General features: G+C 41.0%; 2 protein-coding genes across 10 annotated transcripts in view; one reads left to right on the top strand and one right to left on the bottom strand.

Moving 5' to 3' along the window:
* The window catches only part of PDE1A (phosphodiesterase 1A), a 320,756-nt gene extending 312,629 nt beyond the window's left edge, over positions 1-8,127 (top strand). For 3 of the 4 annotated variants that reach the window (XM_041773635.1, XM_041773636.1, XM_041773639.1), the window contains 2 exons: positions 2,066-2,182; positions 5,561-8,127. In XM_041773635.1, coding sequence (XP_041629569.1) covers positions 2,066-2,139 — 74 coding nt within the window. In that variant the 3' untranslated portion in view covers positions 2,140-2,182; positions 5,561-8,127. The remainder of the gene's footprint in view (positions 1-2,065; positions 2,183-5,560) is intronic. The other variant, XM_041773637.1, reaches the window with a different exon arrangement.
* A 5,637-nt stretch (positions 8,128-13,764) lies between these two features.
* Positions 13,765-23,852, bottom strand: part of PPP1R1C (protein phosphatase 1 regulatory inhibitor subunit 1C) — a 121,093-nt gene continuing 111,005 nt past the window's right edge. For 3 of the 6 annotated variants that reach the window (XM_041773236.1, XM_041773231.1, XM_041773232.1), the window contains one exon: positions 22,174-22,667. In XM_041773236.1, coding sequence (XP_041629170.1) covers positions 22,653-22,667 — 15 coding nt within the window. In that variant the 3' untranslated portion in view covers positions 22,174-22,652. Of the gene's footprint in view, positions 17,043-22,173; positions 22,668-23,852 lie in introns of those variants that run through there. The other 3 variants (XM_041773235.1, XM_041773233.1, XR_005990574.1) reach the window with 2 other exon arrangements.

Below are 23,852 nucleotides of genomic sequence, written 5' to 3'. Positions count from 1 at the left end.
AAGAGAACTGCATCGGGACCCTCAGGGATATTAGGAATGGAGTGTAATTATTACACGAGATGCAAAAGATTAGCTGGTGACAGATGAGCCACATGAGAGGAGGCTATGTAAGTTTCAATCTTTCCTCAAGTAATTTATGGGAACAACAGCCTCATGAGTGTTTTGTGTAAACCAAATGGGCCCCACCCATATTTGGAAGAATGAAAGAACCTCAGCAGACAGAAGCTGAAGATGCAAGAGTAAATTTCGAGGGGGCTTTGAATATCGTAAAGGAACCAGAGTTTCGTGTGTGCATAACAAGATGGCTCTAGCCATGGCCTCTGGCAAGAAGTCCCTGAAGAGCCCATGAATGTGTCCACCGAAGAATTAGCTCTAAACACCTGCCAGGTCTAGTGAGTATGAAGCCATCCTACCATGGTGTAGGGACTTGGCTTCTACACTCAGCCCTTTCCCTCCTTTGCTCCAGCTCAGGAGTCAAGGTAGCCAGTTGGGGGAGAGTGAAACAGAAAGAAGCATCAACCATGCCTCACCATCACACACCATTTCTGGGGTCCATCACAAACTCAAGGTTGGAAAGGAATCTTCTATGATCTTTAAGATTGATGTGTAATGTATGTGACCAGACTATCTAATATCAGAATGGAGACTTTGGCAACTTAATGTGATCACATAATGTTTTTATTATCTAAGGATGATTGCAAAAGTCATGATACTACCTGAGAACTTCATGCTGGGATAAAAGAGAATTTTCCCTTTTTGAATATATTTTAAAGAGAAAGCAGGAGACAAAATAATTTTGCTTCATAGTAACACCCCATAAGGTTTAATATGCTCACTAATTTTATAACCTCAATAAAGATCTGTTGCAAATGAGACAACACAATCTTACAATATATGTTAAAGGAATGATCTCAGAGATAACTAGTGTTATCTACTGGTGTAGCTTATCTACCTACCTATATATTTTGAGAGAGAGAGAGAGAGAGAGAGAGAGAGAGAAAGAGTGAGAGAGTGGGGGCAGGGAGGGGGAGAGAGGGAGAGGGAGAGAAAATCTTAGGCAGACTCCACACTGAGTGCAGAGCCCCACTTGGGACTCGATCTCACAGCCCTGAGATCATGACCTGAGCCTAAACCAAGAGTAAGATGCTTAACCAACTGTGCCACTCTGGTGCCCTTTAAGTGTTATTATATTTTTGACCAAAGTTCAAACAGAAAGAACGTGCCATCATCTATGACCATTTCCTGAAATATCAAAGTATTTTGAGTAATTGCTTCAAAAATAAATTTCTGCTAAATTTGTTTACTTTCTTTTTCACATAAGACTCTTTTATCTATACATTTTGCTTTATATTTTTATTTTTGATAGATTCTCTTCAACTTCTCTAGAAATTTTGGCACATTTTTCATGTTCATTTTTTTCTTCATGGTTTATATAGAAGATGAGTTATTCTCGGATTATAAATTTCATTAGTATGTTTGGCAAATTATGTCTTATCTTAAAGATCAGTAATCTAATTAGACATTTGTTTAAATTCATAGCAACTAAAGGGTATGTGGTAAAAGGCACTGATCATTACAGAGTTTGTTTAAAACAATTTGTTTTGATTAAAAAATTCAAGAAAGGGGCACCTCGGTGGCTCAGTCGGTTAAACATCTACTCTTGATTTCGGATCAGGTCATGATCTCAGGGTCGTGAGAATCAAGCCTGACTTCCAGCTCACACGAAACATGGAGCCTCCCCCCTCTCCCTCTGCCCTAAATCCCCCCCAAAAGTAAAAAAAAAGCATGCATAATTTTTATGTTTGATTTAGTAGGTGTCATCTATTTCAGTTTTGTATTACCAGCTTAAATTGCAACTTCACAATGTTGTACAACCCCCAGGAGATGACTTGTACTCTTTAAATCCACAGTCTGAAAAGACGATATTTGATATCTTTGGAGAAATGTGCCACAGAATCCATTGTATAACTGAATCTTCAACATTTGACTAAATTGCTTCAGATTCCTGACCTTATTAGGTTTTTTCCACAGGCTTATTTTGTTTATTTGTCTGCTTGTGTTTTAGGTGAACCAGATCTTCATAAGAACTCAGAAGATCTAGTAAACGCTGAAGAAAAACATGTGGATACACATTCATAGGTTTGAAATACCTTACAGGCTTCTGTCATTTTAAACATGAGAGGTAACTTTATTTTTTTAGACAAGAAACCTAATTTCTGAAGTGAATGGTTCATAGAATATCATTAGAGACAAAACTATCTCATTGCAGTGTCCTCCTGGAATCTTAAAAAAAAAAAAATCTCTCCTATTTTCTAAAGCAAAATCTTAAATATTTACTTTTTCAAAGAGCTTAGTTTGCTCATTGATAAAAATTATCCTCGGCGAGACATGTTAGTCCTTTAAAAATAATAATAATCTGTAGGCTGTGGAGAGATTTAATCACGATCCCCTTTCTACTTCATGTAGGAAATATGAATGTTAACACTAGGTGACAATAACAAAGCAAGGACATATTAGGAAACAAATAATCAGTGTTTGCTCAAATCTGTAGACATTTGTTTGCATCAGTGGTTCTCTTTTTAAAAGTTCAGCTTCTAAGGCTTGCCCTAGACCTATAAAATTACTAATTCTGGGAATCATGCCTTGGAAATCTTAATTTTTAATAATTCTGTCTGTGGTATTTCTGTACACTAGAGTTAAGGACCGTGGTCTTGGGTCTGCCTACAGGGGAAGTGCCAGCTGTTAGAAGGGAAGGATGTGTATTTATAGTGGAGATGTTGTAGGGTCTCCCTGCTCTTGGGGTGATGGTGGGGGGCAGGGAAGAAAATGTTGAGGAATCCTATACCAAGACTTTGAGATGCCGTCAGTAGCTCCTCACATATTGCTTTAGATATGAAAGAGTTAAACTGTGGTTAGCTTTTAGGATGATTCATCTCCGTATTCGTGAGTTGGTTATAAGACTTTTATTGATAAATAAATAATAGCAACTATTAAGTGTCAGAGCAGTGAACATCTCACAATCTCATGTGCATTAATCTCGTTTAGTCTTCTCAACAATTTCAGAGTTGGTGATTGTGAAATCATATGTAAAATTCTTTACATATGAAGCTTGGGTGGAAATCAAGCCCACAGAGTGGCTGTTCAGCAATTAAAACCCATGTATGTCTATATTTAACAATTTTAACATATTGTCTCATATTAGCTATAGCAATTTGTCTTCATACCCTCCATCCAAACTGTAAATTTATTACCTTTAGAGCCCATGGCTGTTTCTGAAGAGTTCTTTTTTTTTTTTTTAAGATTTTATTTATTTATTCATGACAGAGCGAGAGCGAGAGAGAGAGGCAGAGACACAGGCAGAGGGAGAAGCAGGCTCCATGCAGGGAGCCCGATGTGGGACTCGATCCTGGGTCTCCAGGGTCACACCCCAGCTGAAGGCGGTGCTAAACCTCTGCACCACCAGGGCTGCCCTGTTTCTGAAGAGTTCTTAGGTTCTGATGATATAGGATGGACCCTCAAAGCATATTTTAGGGAAAACTAGATTCAGTGGAGTATTTATAGATGCTTTAAGTACAAAAAAATTTTTTTGTGTCAAATAAATACCATTTGAAAACTGAGTTGAACAAAATTAAGCAAGTCTTTCCTACTGGGTATCTTCAAGCCAGTGCACACTATGAAGCTTCAAAAGATAAAAGTTTACAATCAGCATTTCTTACATGTTTATGATATGGAACTGGAATATTTATGAACATTTTCCAAAAACTGCGTGCAGGGGACACGGGTCGCCAGTACCTTCATAAAAATGACTGTCCGATCTATGAAGAAGTCTATGGCAAAGTGTATATTATATATATTTACAGATAAAATGTCTGTAAAATTCTGGCATCCCATCAGTAAGGTGTTTCAGTGGGATTCAACTGGCAGTTAATGAAGTCTCTTTTATCTTTTTTTTCAACTAAAAAGACCCCAAAGCTGGAAAGATTTGAGACCCACTCAAACAGCAGTGTGCACACTGAAGCAGGCTGTTAGACCATTGTTTTTTCCGTCCACACTAGCCAAATGCTGTTGTTTTCTTTTCAATCTGAGAAAGCTCTGCCTTCAGTCCACAGTCTTCCAGAAATCATGACCTGCAGTAGGTGAGATTTATACACCTTCAAGAAATAGGCAGGTCTCTTAAATAAGGGAAGTAGAAAACCAAAAGGAGTGGTGACATTTGGGAACAGTGACTCAGGCCCAGCGTCTGGGAGACAAGAGCGGTGGTCAGCCTTTGGAAACAGGAAGGGCACAGTGCACCTGACCTGAAGGCTGCAGCCAGCCAGTCTGCCTCCAGCATATTTTCACCATGCACAAATTAGGGACCAGTGTTTCCAGGTGTTTCCATTGGCTAAGAGACTTTTTTTTTTTTTTTTTTTTTGTAAAACCTTTCCATTTTTCATGTTGGCTCAAAGTGTTTTGAAACACCGTGTAGACCAAACAAAATGTATGTGAAGGTCAGATTTTGCCTCCAGGCTCCCAGGTTGCATATTAACCACACTTTCTTTGTGACCTCTAGCTGTTTCCCTGGCTGCCGTCGGGGAAAGTATAGACCTTATGGCAGCCTGGCTGTATCTCTGAGAGCCATTGCCTGTTTCATTCTCGGTGTGTGGGCCCCAGTATGAGATATTTTCCCACGAAACACTGAGGTCTAATTCAATGTGCCCCATGAGAAAACCTCATAAATCAACACTACACTTAGGGCAAGAAACCAACCTTTGAAATCTACTTTTCACATTGTTGAATAACTTCACTATTATTTCTGAGAGATTTCCGTCCACAAAACTCTTTGGTTTTGCTTACTTTTCAAAACCGTTTTTGTTAATTAGAGTGAATGAGATTGGAAGTGGATGTACAATGCCATGCTGCTTTATCATTTACAAAGATGCTAGAATATAATTTATCATATTGTCTTCCTTGAAGGACACGCCAGAGACTGCTGGCGCTCCAAAAGCAAACCGATATCAGAGGGGCACTCACGGGGAAGGACGTGTTCCCTCTTCCTACCAACACCTGCTCTTTGGTGTTGAGTGCACCGTCCAAGGAGAGGTCAAAGCCTAACGGAGTGCGGGCTGGATGTCGTCGGTGCATTTGCTTTATTTGACTTACTGATTTAAAATCTCTTTGAATGTCATCACACAGGACTTGTTCTCTCTAGTTCACTACAGTCCTCGTGACTCCACTGGTTTTACACTCACACAGGCCCACTTACCCCATTTATACTGCCTTCTTGGCTTGTATAGCTACTTGGGTTTGGACTTCTGATCCAGACAAACCAAAGTTTTAGTAGAATTAAAATATACAGACAGACACATACACAGAGAGACGAAAAGAAGAAGACGACTCCCAGCTGGTAGAAAGCCGTTATCTTTTCTGTACTGACAAAACCCTTATTTTTTTATTATTATTTTTTAAAACCCTTATTTCTGACAAGGTATATAAAGTCCAAGGTGATACCGCCACACAGTAATCGATGCGTGTGTATGACTGAAACATGATCCTCATTTTTGTTTGGATTTTATTTCAGGATAATGAGAACAGGACCAGAACATCTTAAATCCTCAACTTTCCACACAGTTATGTTCTCCTTTTTCAACACACATCTGGATCGGGCCATTTTAATGGACTCTTAGGAGGAACTCGTAAGAAGAAGAACATAAATTCTGAGCTAGTAACTCCAGCCAACCAAGTACATCCAAAGTTGCCATCAGATTTTTTGGCCAGTGCTTCTGCCATTGTCCTTCCCCCAACAAACAGTCTTGGAGGAGATGTTTTGATTGTTTTGACCCAGCTTTTTCAAGCAAGTCTGAGAAATTTTGAAGACAAAAGTTGGATAGGTTAAAATTGTCATCGCTCTGAGCCCAGGTATAGCATACGGGACTTGGTGACACATGTACAAAAGATGAAGCATTTTAAAAATTTACTTCCTTATATCCTTTTATGCAGAGTTCTGTAATTACAAATATTTCAAGGTTTTAAGTAAAAGCAAAGCAAAATTATGGGGGAATTTTTTTTTTTTTGCCTCTCTGAAGAATGGGCTATTTAGATTGTCTTTATTTTAAATACACGGAAGCAACATGAGAGGTGGGGCTGCTCAGAAGCTGTGGTTGACGTCCTGTGACAATAATAGAGCTTTACCCCGGCTCTACGACCTGATGACCAACCACTTCATTGTAACTCTCAAGCTGGGAAACTGCAGTGAGACCCATCCCTGAAACCAGTGGACCAAGTGGCATCCATGCCTGTGGTTTCAAAGCACTAAGACATCACCCACCTGAGCGTCATCACGATGCAAGTCCCATGTTCCCTACACTCCAGGATCAGAAGAACCCTCAGCCATTGTTGGAGACAGCTGTGAGGACTGAGAATGAAATTTGCCTTCTGGGGTGTTGATGCCATCAGGACATGACAAAATATATCACAGGCCCAGGGATAAGTGACAGGAAGTATGTGTGTGTATTGAAAAATATCTATGAAATGGAAACCCATCCTTTTCTGTACAGATAATATCATTTGGCGTGACTTGATAGTTTTACTACACAGAAACAGACTGCAGCTCTTGGAGACTCTGCTTGCTTGTCATGTCTTGCCTGAGCATGTGCAGAGCCTTTCCTTTGCCCCCAACTGAAGAACAACTTTTGTTTGTTATTAGCTGACAGGAAGGGTCAAGCACAATGAGGGGTTGTAACTTTTCACCGTGCAAACACGTCCATGATTCTGAAACGAATCTGTGTGGTGGGAGGTAGGAACTGGATGGAAAAAATCAAGAGTAGCCATCAGTTAAAGAATAACGTGAAGGAGGGTCCATCCATCCTATCAGTTTTCTGTTGCACCTGCTTTTTCCTTGGGTTCCACAATGCTAAGCAATATTTTAGAAATCGATATAATCAGAAGCTTTTAAGTCTGAGTGGTGGGATTTTACGATCCACAACTTAGATCTCCTTTAATGTGTAAGCCATATTCTAAATGCATATTAGGTATGCATCATTCTAATTTAAGATATATTTGTGCAGAGACTGTGTATAAAATGCCTTTAAATGTTCTGTGAATAAGGTCCTTAGTTTTTGGTTCACCTGAAACTTGTGTAGAACTCAGCTAAATAATTGAATTGTATCATAGACATTATAACGCAATTGATATTTTAAATGTAAGCAGTACGGATTGATCTCTGATGATGCGGTGGGGGGAGATTTATAGATATGTACATCATGGTGACTTTTTGTCTTTTAACTATGGACTTTTTATTTCTATTTATGAAGAAATGAGAACTACTGCTTTCAGTGTCTTTTTAAAAGTAGCTATTTACCAGCTAGAAAATATTCTGCATTTAAAATAGAATCTGACTCTCTGGGAAGCGTAATTACTTTTGTTCTTATTCCAGCCAGTCGTCTTTTGGAAAAGCTAGAGAACCTCTCCGGGGAGAAGTAACTTGGAACATTGCTTCTCAAGGATCATAGGAAACTTGTCCACTTTGTTCCTATTGATATTTTAGGACCTATAGACTTTGTTAACTAAAGAGAGAGAGAGAGAGAAATATAATGAATTCATCAGTTTCTGTATATGGTCTCTCACCTAAATTTCCAGGTTATTTAACTTATAAAGCACCGTGACTGAATTTCCAGAGGGAGTGGAGAAATAGGGTCTACTTCTTTAGAATCCGCACGCTGTCAGTGCGCTTTTTCTTTGCCTCGCCCCCCTTCCTCTCTGCATACCCTCCTCCCCCCCCCCTCCACTTGTCTCCTTTCCATCTCCCTTATTCTCTCTTCCTTCCAGGGTAGCTACTAATTAGCGCCAACGGGAGGGAGTCAGGGTGGAGGTGGGCAGGGCCCACCTTTCTGCAAACACCAATGCTGGGTGGGCCCTGCGGAGGGCGGGTGAGTCAGGCTGCTGCATCTCGCCTTCCTGCTTTGCATTTCGATCCTCAGCTACAGGACACATACCTAACAATTCCACACGTCTCTTTATTTAACCAGCAGCCCTTTTATTTCATTTTTATCATGCCAAGCTACAATTCCTGTGTTTTTATTCTGCTGTAATTCTCTGTATTTCCTATTACATATGATTGTTAAATAAATCATACTTGAGGGAAAATAATTGTGAAACACTTGGTGTCTGATATCATTCCATTTGGTGGGGCGCGGACAAGTTGGAGAAATCGGAAAATCAGGCAGATTGCCAGCTTTGATATGAGTCCTCTCAGAAAATAATTTTCATTCTATTAAGGAAATACCCGTTGGACATCTGTTATTGGGCTGTTATCCGCAGGCTCATGGCCAGATGCGTGTTGCAGACGGGAATCGGAAAAGCTGAATCTTAGCTCCATAAATGTCGTATCTCATTGTGGAGATCGTTCCTACACATAATAACCAAAATGCCGCATAGAAAAGTAACCAGGGGCAAGTAACATGCACCTCCGAGTATTAAGGAGGGTAAAATCTTCAGGGCCTTTAAGGCTTCTTTGAGTCAACTGCACACGAGTTGACACTTTCTTTACAAATAATAAAGAAGCTCATACTCGTTGCCTATTTTCCACGTACGGCCTCTGTATTAACCCTCAACGCGTATCAGCTCTAATCCCCAATACTCCAGCAAAGTAGGTATCGATATGAGCAAGGAAACCAAGACTGAGGGAAAGAGCATAAGGCCAGGTCCCACGTGGAAGGAAGCCCGATCCGACCCAGACTGCATTTGCTTCTAGGTCTCTCTTGGCACCAAAGACCCCTTTTTCTTTCTCCTCTATCTGCGTAGGGTGGAGCAGAAGCACAGTGGACAGGAAAGCTCTGTGAAGAACAATGCGACCAAGGTAACAGCAGAGAATGTTAAAGAAGCAAAGTGGGGGATCCCTGGGTGGCTCAGCAGTTTGGCGCCTGCCTTTGGCCCAGGGCGCGATCCTGGAGACCCGGGATCGAGTCCCGCGTCGGGCTCCCGGTGCATGGAGCCTGCTTCTCCCTCTGCCTGTGTCTCTGCCTCTCTCTCTCTCTCTATGTCTATCATAAATAAATATTTTAAAAAAATAAATAAAGAAGCAAAGTGTATCAATCAAGGTGAAGACCTAAAGAGTTGCAGCTAATTGAATTAAGAATAATTGGTTCTCTGTGTGTCCCTTCTCAGACTCCGCCTCCCGGGCTGCGAAGCACTCCATCAAAATATAGAAATGCATCTATTCATCAGATACATGACATTTAACTGAAATTTTTACCTTACGTGTGATTCCATGATAAATTTCCACAAGGAGCAAAAAACTCCCAAAGGCCATATTTTAATTCTGAAATACGATTTAGATATAAAACACCTATTTCCTTTGGAAGCTATATTAAGCCTTCTGTCCTCCGATTGCTTTTCTAAATATCGCAAATCCTATCCACCACCTAGAACAAGCCTTAAACCATAAAGACCATATATATTTTAGAGTCAAAAACAATCACCTTCTAATGTCCTCCATTACATATACGGCATTTCTTCGGAGGGAATCCCAAATATTTCAGATACAGCCCTTCTGGATCAACATGTATATTGAAAGCTCTGTTTGGGGCCACTGGTCTTTTAGTGACGTTAGTCAATGTCTAGGTTATTTGCTTACAATTTGTGGTGTTTCGGGAGCTTCCTTTGCATCTCAAGCTGATGCATTTTCTATCCCTGGTAATTGAAGATCACAGTTATTTAGGGGTTCTTATAGGTTCTTACAGTCCTGCAATGGCATTAACATCCCGTTCTGACGTTGTCTCTCCCACTTCCTATCAGTGCCCTCCGAGGACTCGCTGTCCCCGTGTGTGGGTGAGGAGTCGTGGCAGAGGGGGCACTAACTTGTGGCAGGTGGCACGGCTGCTCCGCGCAAGAGCCGGCTTTGCAGCTGAGCGACGGCTCCTGGTGGCTGTGGGAGGCCCTCACGTGCCTTCTCCGCGCTCCAGATCCCTCTCTTGCCTTTCTCCCCTGCATTCCACACCCCGACGTTGGTCTCTAGAGGTGGCCCCGAGGGGCCCGAGGGCCAGGGCCCGGCTCTTCGCAGGACGGAGGCGTCCTGGGCTGCAGCGGGCCCAGCGCCTTTGATTCCTGGGGACAGAATGGTTTTGCACGTTTAACATGTGACCTCAAAGTGTGTGTTTCAAGCAACCCCACCCGGAGTTCAGTGTGGACCTTCGGAGGTGAAGGGTGGCCGCCCCCCAGGGCACCTGCAGGCCCCGACCAGCCCCCAGCTGCAGCTGGCCAGGAAGGCAGGTGGCGGCTCGAGCCCATCGCTGTGCAGGGCCTAGCAGGTGCTGGGGGACCCCCGAACCCCACCACCGCCCCACGGGAGGCGGCTTCTCTCCACACCGGACAAGAGGCTCCACGTTCCCGCTTTCAGCGTGGCTCTAGTCCCAGAAGGACTGGGAAGCGAGCCCGCGGGCCCCACGCAGAGGGCCTGGTGCTCGAGGCCTTATGCAGCCTCCTGCCCGCCGCGGCCCACATCTCATTCCTTCTGGAAGCCCGCGGGCCACTCCTGTCCTGTCCGCAATAGAGCTCGGCAGCCGCATGCACCACCAGGCCCCGCCGGCCTGCGGGCCCCACCGGGCTGCTCGCCTCCGGCTCGGCTCTGCCTCCTTTCCCCGGGCCTCCGTGCATCAGCCTCCCCTCGCAGGCGGGGCCCTCTCCCGGCTGCTGCACAGGAGTCTACACGGGCGAAGCCTGTCCTGCGGGGTCAGCGACCTTGGGCCCGAGCCTGAGGCGGCAAGTCCTCGGCTGCGCCTCCCGCCTTCCCCTGCTGCCCCCTTTCCTCCTCCTCCTCCTCCTTCCTCCTCGTCTTTGTTCTCCTTCCTCCTCTTCCCTTGCTGCTTCTGTGACCCTCCCAAGATGTGAAAGTCCTGCTCAGCCCAGAGGGCCGGGGGCGTCACTGGCACCTGCCCCGGGAGGGCCACTGGGCGGAGAGCCCGGGAGCCCTGGGGCACAGCCTGCAGGTGGCCCTTCCCCTCCTTAGCCTCACACTCGAAGCGCGGACACACGTGCACACACACACACACACACACACACACACACACGTCTAAGCCCAGGCTGTGTTGGGCCGCAGCTCTCCCTCGCTCACGGTTCCCTGGTCCTCTCCCTGCAAGGGCCTTTGGCACCTTGGCCTGTCACACGCCCCCTGCCCCCACCGCCCGCATCTGGGCACAGGTCAGCCCTCCCAGAAAGCCTCCTCTGCCGCAGTCCTCTGCCCAGGGGCCCGGGCCCTCCGCTGCGGAACACCGTGCAGGAATTCGGTGGCTTGCCAGGGCGCACACCTGCTGCCAGATTTGCAGGTAAGGAAGCACTGAGCCCTACACATGGGGGCTGTTTAGGAAATGTTTATGGAATAAGTAAAAATGAATTCATGAAGGAAGGCAGGCAGGAAAAGTTTTCATTTGTCTGAAGTGTCTGGTAGGTGGTTGAGTTAATCCTTTTCAGATGACATCTCTAGTTAATTCAATCAAAATGAGACTCACTTTTCAAGCCCTTTAGATCTAAGTAATTCCAAAAAGCCATTTGTGTTTTTTTTTTCTCAGAGCAGACACATGGGAGTGCATTAATTCTTAATTAATACTTAATAGCTACTAAAAGCAAACCTGAATTATAAGAGAGAACCATTAAGATCTCCCCATCTGTCTCTTGTCTACCCTTGGGGAGATGGGGCTGCTGGTGCAGAGGTATATTAATTGTAGCTGATCTTACCAAATTTGCTAAGGAGAAAAGCTAACATTTCTGGGGTGATTTCTTATAGGCTTGATGATTAATAGTGGGAACCACATAAGCTTAGGAACAGAAATGACCTCAATTCACAGTATGTTTTTTGGTGGTTGATAAGCTGTTGACCTTAACGTTTCCTAACCTCTTACCATGAAGGCTTTGAGAGAATGGCAAAATAATGAGGAATATTTAAAGGATCTGGACAGTACCTGACACACTGTTGGTTCTCAATGAACGTAAATTTGTGTTATTATTTTGTATTAATAATACCATTATTTCTTGTTGAATTTTATGTGGAAGACCTGAGGCAAGAAATATTTTATCCAAGGGACTGAATTTGACGCTCAGTTCAATCTCAGACTTCGTCGTGGTCTCTGTGATCTTGGACAAGCCTCCATTTCCCCCTCTGTGAGGTGGAGACGTAAGAGTCCCTAGTCTACAGAATTACTAGAATGATGAGAAGAAATGGCCCATGTAAGATGCTGACAATAATGCCCGGCACAGTGTCTTCTAAACGGAGATAGTATGAGCTGTAAAAATTCCCCTTTAAAGGAATCATCCTCTTCTTATCAAATGAATTCCTGAGTGTAGTTGCAAGAACACAGCACGGCTTTCACTTCAGTAGCAATATCCTAAGAGTCCACAGGATGGGGAAATTTCTCCGTGTTAGGAGTAGGCTGGCGCTTCTACAGGAGACAGCACATTAGCATCAACTGCACAATTTACGTCCTTGCTGGAGGAGAGGAAAGGCGCAATTATAGACATGCCAGAGAGAGAGACGTGGAGGTACAGTAGACTGAGGTATAGACTTGTGTACATATTTATAGACAAGACTCCTCTATTGATATGTATGTCGATATACGTCCTGTAGACATTGGATTCTGGGGGAAATTGTTTAATGCAAATGTCAGGAAGAAAACTATCAGCATAAAGATAAAATAACAATGACTTTTAGACTTCCAGGATGGCTTGTTAAATAAAACATATTAGACATCCAGGTGCACTTAGAAGCAACAATAGCAGTTTCTCAAAAGGAAAACTACAGGCACACACTCCAGCAAACTCCACGGGTTTCAGAGAGCCTTCATTAGCAACACAAAAAGGTCTTTCTTTGGAGGAAACAAAAAAAAAAAAAAGGAGAGGACCTTTCATAATGAGGAAATTGCCCATAAACAGACGCGTCCACTAAATGTGGTAAATCAGATGCAATCTAGAAGCCAAGTGGGTCAACACTGAAACCAGGATCTTTAAACCCACCCGGGAGAAAGGAGACTGCGAGAAATAGGCGGTGTGCAAAAGGCGCATTCAGATGGAGATGGCCTGGCAGCCTGGGCCAGGGCCACTAGGCCCTGGGTGGCCGGGGACAGGAGGCCGCAGGGCTGGCCTTCCCCCCCCCCCTCCTCTCCTCCCCCGGCCTCACTCTTCCCCTGGGTCTGCTCTCCTCCGCTCTCCCTCCTTCTCACCTCCCCTTCCCTAGCAGAACCCCCTGGAAGTGATAACTAGGGAAGTATTGATTGCCTGAGGCTTTGGTCTCTGTGCTTTATAGCGAAGGGGTTAAAACTGTTTTCTTTTTAAAGTTTCCTTTTTTGGGACCCCTCAGGGGCTCATTGGGTGAGCATCTGCTTTTGGTTCAGGGTGTGACCCCGGGGTCCTGGGATCGAGTCCACATTGGGCTCCCTGCAGGAAGCCTGCTTCTCCCTCTGCCTGTGGCTCTCCCTCTCCATGTCTCTCATGAATAAATAATAATAATAATAACAATAAAAAAATAAAAGGTTTCCTTTCTTATTTCAGCAGTTACCTTATACATATGCATTTGTACACATGTATTTTGTATATACATATGTGTACATATGCATGTATACACACATATGTATAAATTCTGCACACGCACACTCATATATATATATATATATAATTATATTCCTTAACAGAAAAAAATATTTTAACTCCACATTACACAATGAAAGAAAAAAGATTTGTAAACAGTAATTCATTAAAAGGAGAAAAGCATTCAAATTTATTTATAGTTTAAATCAAAATTTATTGATTTTGGCAATTATTTTCCCCCAGAACATTGCATTAGATTATCTTCTACCAACCCAGCTTTTGGTAGTTTATGATGACAATGTCTAATTTCTAATACTTCTCTGCCCATACTCTTAAGAATTATTTTTAAGAATCTCATTTAGCTAGCAATGGGTTCCAGCGAAATAACTTGTTCCAGTGAACTGCTTCCTATGAAAACTCTATTTATAGTGACAATGAAAATAGATAGCTCAAGCCTGGCATCCTGTGAAAGTCCAAGATAACTGCGCTAGTACAGTATAGTTAGTAGAAGTATAATTAACAGTATAACCCCTACCCCGGTCATCCCTGGCCTTCACGTCAAGTTCAAGTTTTAGACCACTTGAGTGTTTTCAAAAGCAAATAAAGGACCAGATAGTGTTTAAAACACTTGACAAATATAACGCATAAGTGGCAATTTCAAAATAGGAAATTCATGTCCCATTAAGGCAAAAGAAGAAAGATGAGAACATCTGGTAATGTAATTAGTATGATTAGAGAAACATCCACAGAATTTATGCTGCAGGGAAGTGTCACGTAACCTGCCCATCTACGATAGTGCCTCGGCAATGCCAGTCTCTTTAAAAAATAAAGAAGAAAGAGAAGATATTCTCCTGCAATTATTAGAGAGATGGTCAATCAGCTATGAGCTTTTTTTTTTTTTTTTAGGTTCTTATCATCCCATCATTTTGATTCATATTAAGCCCATGCTATGCCTTTGCTACTGTAGGAGCCATAAAAGGTTTCTGGCTGGGTCTGAAAAGTTAAACTGACAAAGACAGAATAATAGGGAAAAAAGCATACAGATTTACTTAATATAAGTTTCACATGACATGGGAGCCCTCATCAAGAAATGAAGATCCAAAGAAACAGATCTGAGTGGTTTGTGCTAGGGTTGAGGAAGAATGGGGTCGGTCGTGGAAGACCAAGATGAGTTAAGGAGTATGAGGTCGGTGCAGTAAACTGGGGGAACTTAGAGAGGATAAGTGCTTGTTTGGATTCTCCTTTGAGTCCCTTTGTCTTCAGAGACAAGGGTGCTCCTCTCTTTTGGGCATAAAGCACTTCTCACGTGAGGGTTCTATGGCCCATTTCAGGGAGAAGGGCAGAGGGAAGCTGACCTTCCTGCTTCTGCCATTTTCTCAAACTCCTTCAGCTGACAATATTCACTGTGCCAAGGTGCCGTGTTTTTGCAGTGGTGGGTCCTGAACCCTATCGTTACTCTTGAGAAAAGAAAGGGATTTTGAAATATCAATAAATTGATTTCTCAGTTAGCTTGAGGAGAGCAGCAGTTAGAATGTTCTCTGTGGTTCCTCATTAAGTAACATACTGTTTTCTAATGCCATAAGAGCCATACTTTATTTCACAATTATGCATTTAAGTCTATGGTAATTATGCTTGTTTATATTATTTTTACTTTTTGGGTAATACAAATCTGGGAGTGGTAAGTAAAAATTAGTATTCTTCAGATCCTGGGGACAGGGGTGTAGAGAAAGGGGAAGGCCATAACAAAAAATAGCAATTTGTAAGATGATTTTTCAATTTATTATAAATCAAGGAATAGAAACTTAAAAAGATCGCTGCCTTTTTCTTTAAGAAAAGATTGTACCCAACAGTGGCATAAACTCAGTAATTCTCTCCTACTTTTTAAATATTAAAGATTGTTTTTTTAAAGCACAGATTTACATATGAAAAATATTTTTAAGTGAGTCACGTAGTTTAAAAGGAGTTTCAAATTTGCCTCTTTTATTGGACAAAGGTCATTTTAGTTTGAGGTCAATATCAAAGAATTGAAGTAGAACTCAGGTGCTTCTTTCCATTCCAGCACCTCTAACAAAATTATTCCCGCCCACCCGCCCCACCCCTTCCCACCTCGTGCTTTTAGGTCTGAAATGTAGAATGCAGTCTACAAGACACTCTAAGAAAATGCAAAAAGCTCTGGTTTCTAAGGAAGACGGGCTTTGCCATCCTAAAAAGTATCACAATTTCTCAAAAAGAACATCAGCTAGTAAAAGGGTTTGCTGGATTATTAATTCGTTTAGGGCCATTTATTTTCCTTGGACTCCAGTTCTCTGATCTATAAACTGAATCCTAACTGTCATATATATTTAATGTGATTATTAACTGAGAAACATAGATGAGGCCACTTTATTAATTATAAAGAACTGAACTGATATTAACTGGCAGGAGGGGAGCAACAATAATACCCTTTACATTTTTAGAACTGAAATATGGTCAGTGTGTAGTAAATTATCAATAGGTATTTGTGGAACTAAATTGAATCAAGACCAATGGATTTGAAAAAGAAACAGAAGAGTAAATAAATATTATGAAATTTGAAAAGAAAAAAGGAAATGTATTTGAAAGCTTCTCTATTGTAAAGGAAGGCTCAGATTCCAGACTTAGAAAAACTAAAAATGAATCACTTAAAAGTTACCCAAATTCAAGATCTCCCTTTTAGTAGTAGAGAAAAAATAAAACCAAAAGGAAGAACTTGGCACATAGAATAGCATAAATAATCAGAAAAATAAATAAAACAAAGGAAAATTTTCTGAAAAACGTGTCAATATTTATGCATCAAATATCTAAAGTGCTTCAGAAGGCGATCCAAGAGGGAGAAAATAACACACAATGATGCAGGTGGAGGTGACGCTGGTGGTGGTGGTGGTGGTGGTTTTGTGTTGGTATTTTTCCAAGCTCCCACTGGAGCACAACAGCACTGACAAGTCAGCTTCTGGTTGTTATCAACCCATTTTGCACCTGGTGGAGAAAAGTAAAACAACAAACTATTCCAGAACCCCGTGGAAAAGTTCCAGAGAATTTCATACCATGTCACATAAATCTCTGTAAAGGGAAAAATCTGGTATGCGACTTAATAGCAACAAAGCCTGAGTGCTAGGATAGAGTAAATTATCCAATTAGTGATTTGTAGGAGGAAATTTTTCTTGCAAGGACATTTAAATCTTAAGGAAAACACTACCACAACCACAAATGAAAAAATGATCACCATTTTTTTAGATCATCTTCTAAGGGGAAGTTTTAAAAGACAGAAAATATAATTGGTTACAATGCTAACGTTGCTAAATACATACGTACATATGGGTGTATATTTCTTAATGACAACAATTTTGTCCTGTTGACTGTCATACAACCATACAGAGATACCCCTTCCTCTTCTGATTCCATTCTCTCTTAATGCTGCTCTTTTCTGTCTATTCCTGTCTCTTCTTTTCTCCTTTGCTGCGTGTCTGCAGTTCCTGAAAGAGAATCAGAGGGGAGACACAGATCTGAGTGGGAAGGAGCCTCCTAGGATCCTCTGATTCACCTACTTGTATCACTATATTTGACTCTTCAGAAAACTGGAGCCCATTTCGATTGAAGGGTTTCCCCAATGTCACACAGCTATGATCAACGAGGAGATGCCATCCTGTGCCAACATCATCTCATTCTTTTTTTTTCCTTAAAGATTTTATTTACTTATTTTGAGAGAGAGAGCGAGTGAGCAGTGCACATGGGCATGTAAGCACAAGGGTGGGGAAGAGCAGAGGCAGAGGGAGAGAGAATCTGAAGCAGACTCCACGCTGAGTGGGGAGCCCAACATAGGGCTCGATCTCACAACTCTAAGATCATGACCTGAGCCGAAATCAAGAGTCAGATGTCTAACGGAGTCAGCCACCCAGGCACCCCACCATATCACCTCATTCTATTTCCTTCCGGAATGTATCACTATGTGGCATGATTTCATTTATTTATTATTAATAATAATTTACGTATTAATTCACATGAATATGAGCAGTCTTCAAACACTAGAATACACATCCATGGATTTGAGGACTTTAACTATCTTAGTAATACCTGTGTCCTCAGCATTCATTCATATGTATTTACTGAATAATAAACTAGAATATTGGTCTCTTGTTTCTAGAACATCCTTTTATAATGGACACCAAATTATCCCAGGAAAAATACTGTAGAATAATTCAGGGCATCTGAATTTTCCTATCTAACTACCACCTATCATAAACACTAACCTAATTTATGCACTTTAAGTAGCAAAAATACCTAGTAAGTATTAATATTTTTAACTCTTCGACATGTATTGAATAGTCTATACTTCCTTTGGATACCCCAGGGAAGAAGAAATTCCCTGAATTTTGTTCATTTGGGAAGCAGATATTGCTCGTTGCTCAGCTGATATGATGGTCACTTCAAAACTTACAAAGAGAACCTTGACTGAGTTGGAAGGTCACAAGGTTCCTGGTTTAAAATACTTTTGGGGCACCTGGGTGACTCAATCAGTTAAATGTTTGGCTCTTGATTTCTCTGCTCAGGTCATATCTCGGGGCAGGGGCAAGGGGTGAGACCGAGCTCCACATCAGGCTCCATGCTCAGCAGGGAGTCGGCTTGAGATTCTCTCTCCTTCTCCCTCTGCCCCTCCCCACTGCATGCATGTGCACGTGCACACACACTCTCTCTCAAAATAAATAAATAAACATTTAAAATATTTACTTTCTCCAACTCCTTTGCATCAAGGGCTGGTCTTGTGGCACAGCTCTGGTCCATAAGACAGTAGTTGGGGGGCTCTGAGATAGCTTTGCTTCTCTGCTACATTCTTTGCCTTTCTCTTCCCACTATTCTTTTTGCTCAGAACAGATTGGATGCCTGGAGCAGCAGCTCTCTTGGGAGCATGAAGTTACAACTTTTGAGAATATTAAGGAAGATGAAAAGTGTCTGTATGCCCATTGGAGTCTTGAGCCACAATTTTAGTCCTGGATGTTTAATCGCATGACATAAATAAGCCTGTATGCTATTGTTTGCAGGGTTTTCTATTATTTGCTGTCAAATACTTGTTCTGAATAATGATGATGAATCATTTGCCAAACATATTCTAATATTCTTCTCCTTCTAAGATTCTCATCCTAGTGACATATACTTCTAGGGTTCACTGTGCTCATTCCTTCACATTAGGGTCCTTGTTACTAAACATAACACAAAAGGGAAAAGATGCTAAGTCCTATTTGTACAGTAAGAAACAAAAAATGAAGATAAATCCAAAACCATTTTAGTTTGCTTTCTCCAGTGTTTTTCCTCAAATTCCCAGGCTCCTTTGAGTTCTCTCCTTTGCCTACTTCTCATCGTAAGCAATAATAGCTATAAAATCATGGGTTTGGAGCACCAATAGTGTCTTTTCTAATATGTATTATGACAATTTATAAATATAAAAATAAAAGTAATTTGTCCCTTACCGACACAAAATAATCAGTTTCCACAATGTAGAAAACATTGCCATAACTGAATTAAAATTTAAAATGGATGGTGAAAACACTTTTAAGAACAGAAAAAGTCTCAGAATTTTGTTTTTTATAAAGACCCTTACCCTGGCCCACTCTGGGAAGAAAAGAGGCTTACAATATTACTGTCTAGTAGAAAGAACCCTGGCCTAGAATTCTGCTCTGCCCTGACACACTCTATGCTTCGGTTTCTCATGTTTAGGGAGATTAGGGAAAAAACCCAACATATCTACCTGACATAACCTTTCTTAGATTCGGTATACACAATTAAAGAGGATCCATAGCAAGTGGCCAGGATGATGAGAAAGGTTGGGAGGACCTGGTGGTCTTTTACATAGAGATGAGGCCATGTATGAGATGACATCACAGGGTTGAATGGCTGTGATCAAGGAGGTGAAGGACAGGAAAAAGAGTTCACACAGAGAACAGAGCTCTGTGGCTGGGTTTGGGGTTCAGCTGGTGTTATTAAAGAAGGGAGGGGATCAACCACTGGTCTGTGATGTTGAAGAGGATCGTGTTTTGGGTAAGGCTTGGATAGATAGCATCAGGTCCTTTCCCACCCTGATCATAATAATAGGCACCAGTTATTAAATGCTCGTTAAGCTAGACCAAGCATTTTAATGTATCTTATTTAATTTCTACAGTAACCCATAGGGGTAAGTATGGTGGTACCCATTTTACAAATGGAGTAACTGAGTCTAAAATTTGAATGAGGTTGAATTTGAACCCAAGCTGAAGCGACTCAAAGCTCATCTACTAACTATTATATTATAAATGTGTCTGAGAAAGATAAAGTTTTTGTTTTGTTTTGTTCAGAAAGTTTCTTTAACCATTCAGCCAAACTGAAGCCAAGTTGTCTTCTTGAAAAAAATTTGTTGTAAACTATAATTGTGTGAAAAGGAAACTGAAAAGCCATTATCTCAGCTGGCTTCCTTCAGATTTCTGAGAAAGTCAACATATTTCCCAAGGAAAACTTATGCTTTTAATTGTAATCTCTGTTTTGAGAGTAGAGAACAGAATGGAATAAAGCAACATTTCCTAAGGAAAACTTATGCTTTTAATTTTTATATTTTTGTGTTTTTAATAGAGAACAGAAGAATCCAGAAGCCATGCTATTTATTTACCCAAATGATGTTACAAAGTCAGCAAAAGCTTTGGTTTCTTTTGTCTGAATCCAAAAAAAGAAAGAAAGAAAGAAAGAAAGAAAGAAAGAAAGAAAGAAAGAAAGAAAGAAAGAAAGAAAGAAAAGAAAAAAATTGAAAGTGTGTTCAAGGAAAGAGAAGAGCAAACTTTATTTTTTAGCACCTTGGGTATCTCAAATAATCTCAAGTGCTATCAGAATGTTTTCCAAACACAAATAATTAAAAAATCATGTAAAACAAATCTGTGCCTTAATCATGTTTTAAGTAGAAAGAAATTTAGGAAATCAAATAGTCACAGCAGGTGATCTAGAAACTCCAGAAAGTATTGACTGAAACTGGCTTAAAAACAACAACAAAAAAAACCATAAAAGGCTAGGAGTGGGGTGGGGAGGAGGAGAGGAAGGAAAGAAGGGAGGAAGGAACGAAGGAAGGAAGGAAGGAAGGAAGGAAGGAAGGAAGGAAGGAAGGAAGGAAGAAAAGGAGGACATGAAGGAGGAAAGACCCTTGGAACCAGAGTACTCATTCATACTTGGTGATACTACTTATCCATGAGTTTTGCATTTATTTTCTTGAGGAAAAGATACTAAGAAAAATGATTGTTATCTCTAATGCATTGTCTGATTCACATATTTCTCTTAATCTCTATATTATAAAGCTTGCATTAAAGATAAAAACGATAGTTTTACTTCTTTGAATCTTGATATAACATTCCACAGTGGATTTCACATTTTTTCCTTCCAGTCTTAATTTCCCTCTTTACTGACTTCTGAGAAATATTTTCATTTTTTTCATCCATGAAACATTGAACCTCACCAATATCATGAGTGTGGGAACCAAACTGGGCATTCCATCATCCTTACTAAATTTGTGGCAGATACTTTACCTTAAATGCCATAAACAATTAATGGAATGCCTCGGTGGCTCAGTCAGCTAAATTGACCCCCTCTTGCTTTCCACTCAGGTCATGATCTCAGGGTTGTGAGATGGAGCCCTGCATCAGTCTCCACACCCAGCACAGAGTCTGCTTGAGATTCTTTCTCTCTTCGTCCCCCTCGGCCCCTCCCCCTGCTCATGCACGAGCTCTAAATTAAATAAGTAAATAAAAATCTTTAAAAAACAATTAGTATTGTCCTGGAGGCCAGAACTTTTTTTTTTCAAAGATTTTATAAATAAATTCATGAGAGACACAGAGACATAGGCAGAGGGAGAAGCAGGCTCCATGCAGGGAGCCTGATGTGGGACTCAATTCCGAATCTCCAAGATCACGCCCTGGCCCAAAGGTGGCCCTAAACCTCTGAGCCACCCGGGCTGCCCAAAGCCAGAACTTTAAAAACCAAAAGTCCTCTTCAATAAATATGTGTGTACTGTCCTGGAAAACCTGCTTTATGCTGATGCTTTATCTTCTCTGCCAGTTGTAAGGATGAGAAATTATCTTTCCTTTATTTTTATAACCCGAAAAAAAGTCGTTTGGTGGAGGTAAACTCATTAAAAATAGTTATTGAATTAATGAATAACTATATGCATGGAATAATGAAATTTCTTATTTGATAATAATAGATTTATAAAATTCTAATGATTTCTTAAAATGCAATAGGAAATAGCTCGCATTTCAAGTAATAGCCAAAAAAGTGGAAGGGGAGATTTGGGCATATTTTATTTTAGATTTAGCATTTTTGTTTCATAATACCTAGTGGAGATGCTGGCAAATATCTCTCTCACAGCTCAGAAAAATGAGAATTTTGCAGTCCTTTAACCATTAGCATGTTGGAAGGAAACGGATGTTCAATATCTAAAGACCATTATATTACAATCTTTTGAATCATGAAATTGGACATTTCTTCATCATTTTGAAATAAATACCACGTACCGTTCTGTATACAGAAACATGATAAATGCCAATCTTAACTTAAAAGTTTCATTAAACATTCCTCTGTAAGTTAAACCCAGACACACACTCATGTCTAAATGTATTTAATATTTATTTTTTTACTCTTAAAGTGAAGCTATTTACATTTGACCTTAGAAGGCAGACCACATCAGTAGGACATCAGGGATTAAGCTGGGCAGTTATTAAAGTTAGAACACTCACATGTTTGCAAATGTCTACGCAGATATCATTAAAAAGAAAAATCACCATAAAATAAATGTTTATTCTTTAATTGGAAGTAATTTCGCACAATCTGTACTTAGTTCTAAAGTTCAATCAAGGAGAGCTTCCCAGGAGGTGTATTACTACTGTATGAGTGTGGAGAGCAGAGGTGGAGAATGCTTCTGGAAGTCAAGCAGTGGCCTTCCATGGGATATTCAGAAAGTTAATAGTTCAGTTATTCCCAAGAAGCCTTCTTGCTGCAGACCCGTAATTAATGTTCCCACTGCTCCTCTCTTTCGTTTACACCTTCTTCTTCTTCAGGGAATGCTGATTCATTCTGGCCTTTCAGATGCTTAACCCCTGAAATTATAAAAAATTATGCTCTATATAAGTGAAATTTATTTCTAGCAGATTCAGTGCTTTGCTGCAAGAAATAAAGAAAGTGAGTGGAAAGTTTGCCCTGGTGTATACGTGTTTTCTCCAAGAATTTCAACCATCTAACCCTATATAAACCTTTTAATTCAAGGAGAAATAAAAACACACCCAGCCAAATTTCCATTGGAGACGGGCTTCCTTTATAATTAAATCTTCTCCATTAAGAATTGCATCACAGCCTATTAAAAACCTGTTAACTAAAAATGTGCTCACAGGCTCTTATCATAATTCTGATATATCATTTAGTTCAAATATTTCTTTTGGCATCCCTGAATTCCATTACAACGAGAACCACTGAAGAAACCCCTAGGAACAAAGGGGTGTGTGTGCCATGCCTGTAACTTGTAAACAACAAAAGAATCACAATATTGTTAGTCTCCTTCGGGAATAAGAACATATTCATTTGATTACGAAACTTCTGTATACAAAATTCTTCAGTAACTTCCCCCACAGCCCACAGAGAGGCAAAACCCTGGCACACCTCTGCCGGCCACACAGGCTTGTAGATCTGGGCCCTCCCTACTGTCCCAGGCCTTCCTGCTTCCCCTTCCACGGTTATTTATGGGTTAGGAGTGAAGGACACCAACCTACTCCCGCACATTCCTTGATCGCTCCAGGCTCCTTCAAGCCTCCATGCTCTTCTCTTTCTCTTCTCACTGCCAAGTAGCTTCCTACTCACCCACCCCATCATCCCCTACTCATGTCTCCGCCTCAGCTTGCTCCTCTGTGAAGGCTCTTCTAGTTCCCCAAGCGGACTTGGCTAGGTTTTTCTCATGTTTCCCTACTGCTCTTGGATCACTTTGTCTTGTATCAATTGCCTTATAGAACTGATTTGTTTACATATCTTTCTCATTGGAGCAAATGTTTCATCCATGAAACATTGAACCTCACCAATATCATGAGTGTGGGAACCAAACTGGGCATTCCATCATCCTTACTAAATTTGTGGCAGATACTTTACCTTAAATGCCATAAACAATTAATGGAATGCCGAAATTATACACTTTCAGTTCGGGGTCCCGGGCACAATACCTGGCCAGACGGTATGCACTCCCTCATACTGATTGAGCAAATGACTGATACAATAATAAGTAAGTTTGTATGTGTCTT

The sequence above is a fragment of the Vulpes lagopus genome, chromosome 11 (genome assembly GCF_018345385.1).
Source record: "Vulpes lagopus strain Blue_001 chromosome 11, ASM1834538v1, whole genome shotgun sequence".
Lineage (NCBI taxonomy): Eukaryota > Metazoa > Chordata > Mammalia > Carnivora > Canidae > Vulpes > Vulpes lagopus.
The sequence above is the reverse complement of the archived record's forward strand: the minus strand, read 5'-3'. Positions and strand labels throughout refer to the sequence as shown.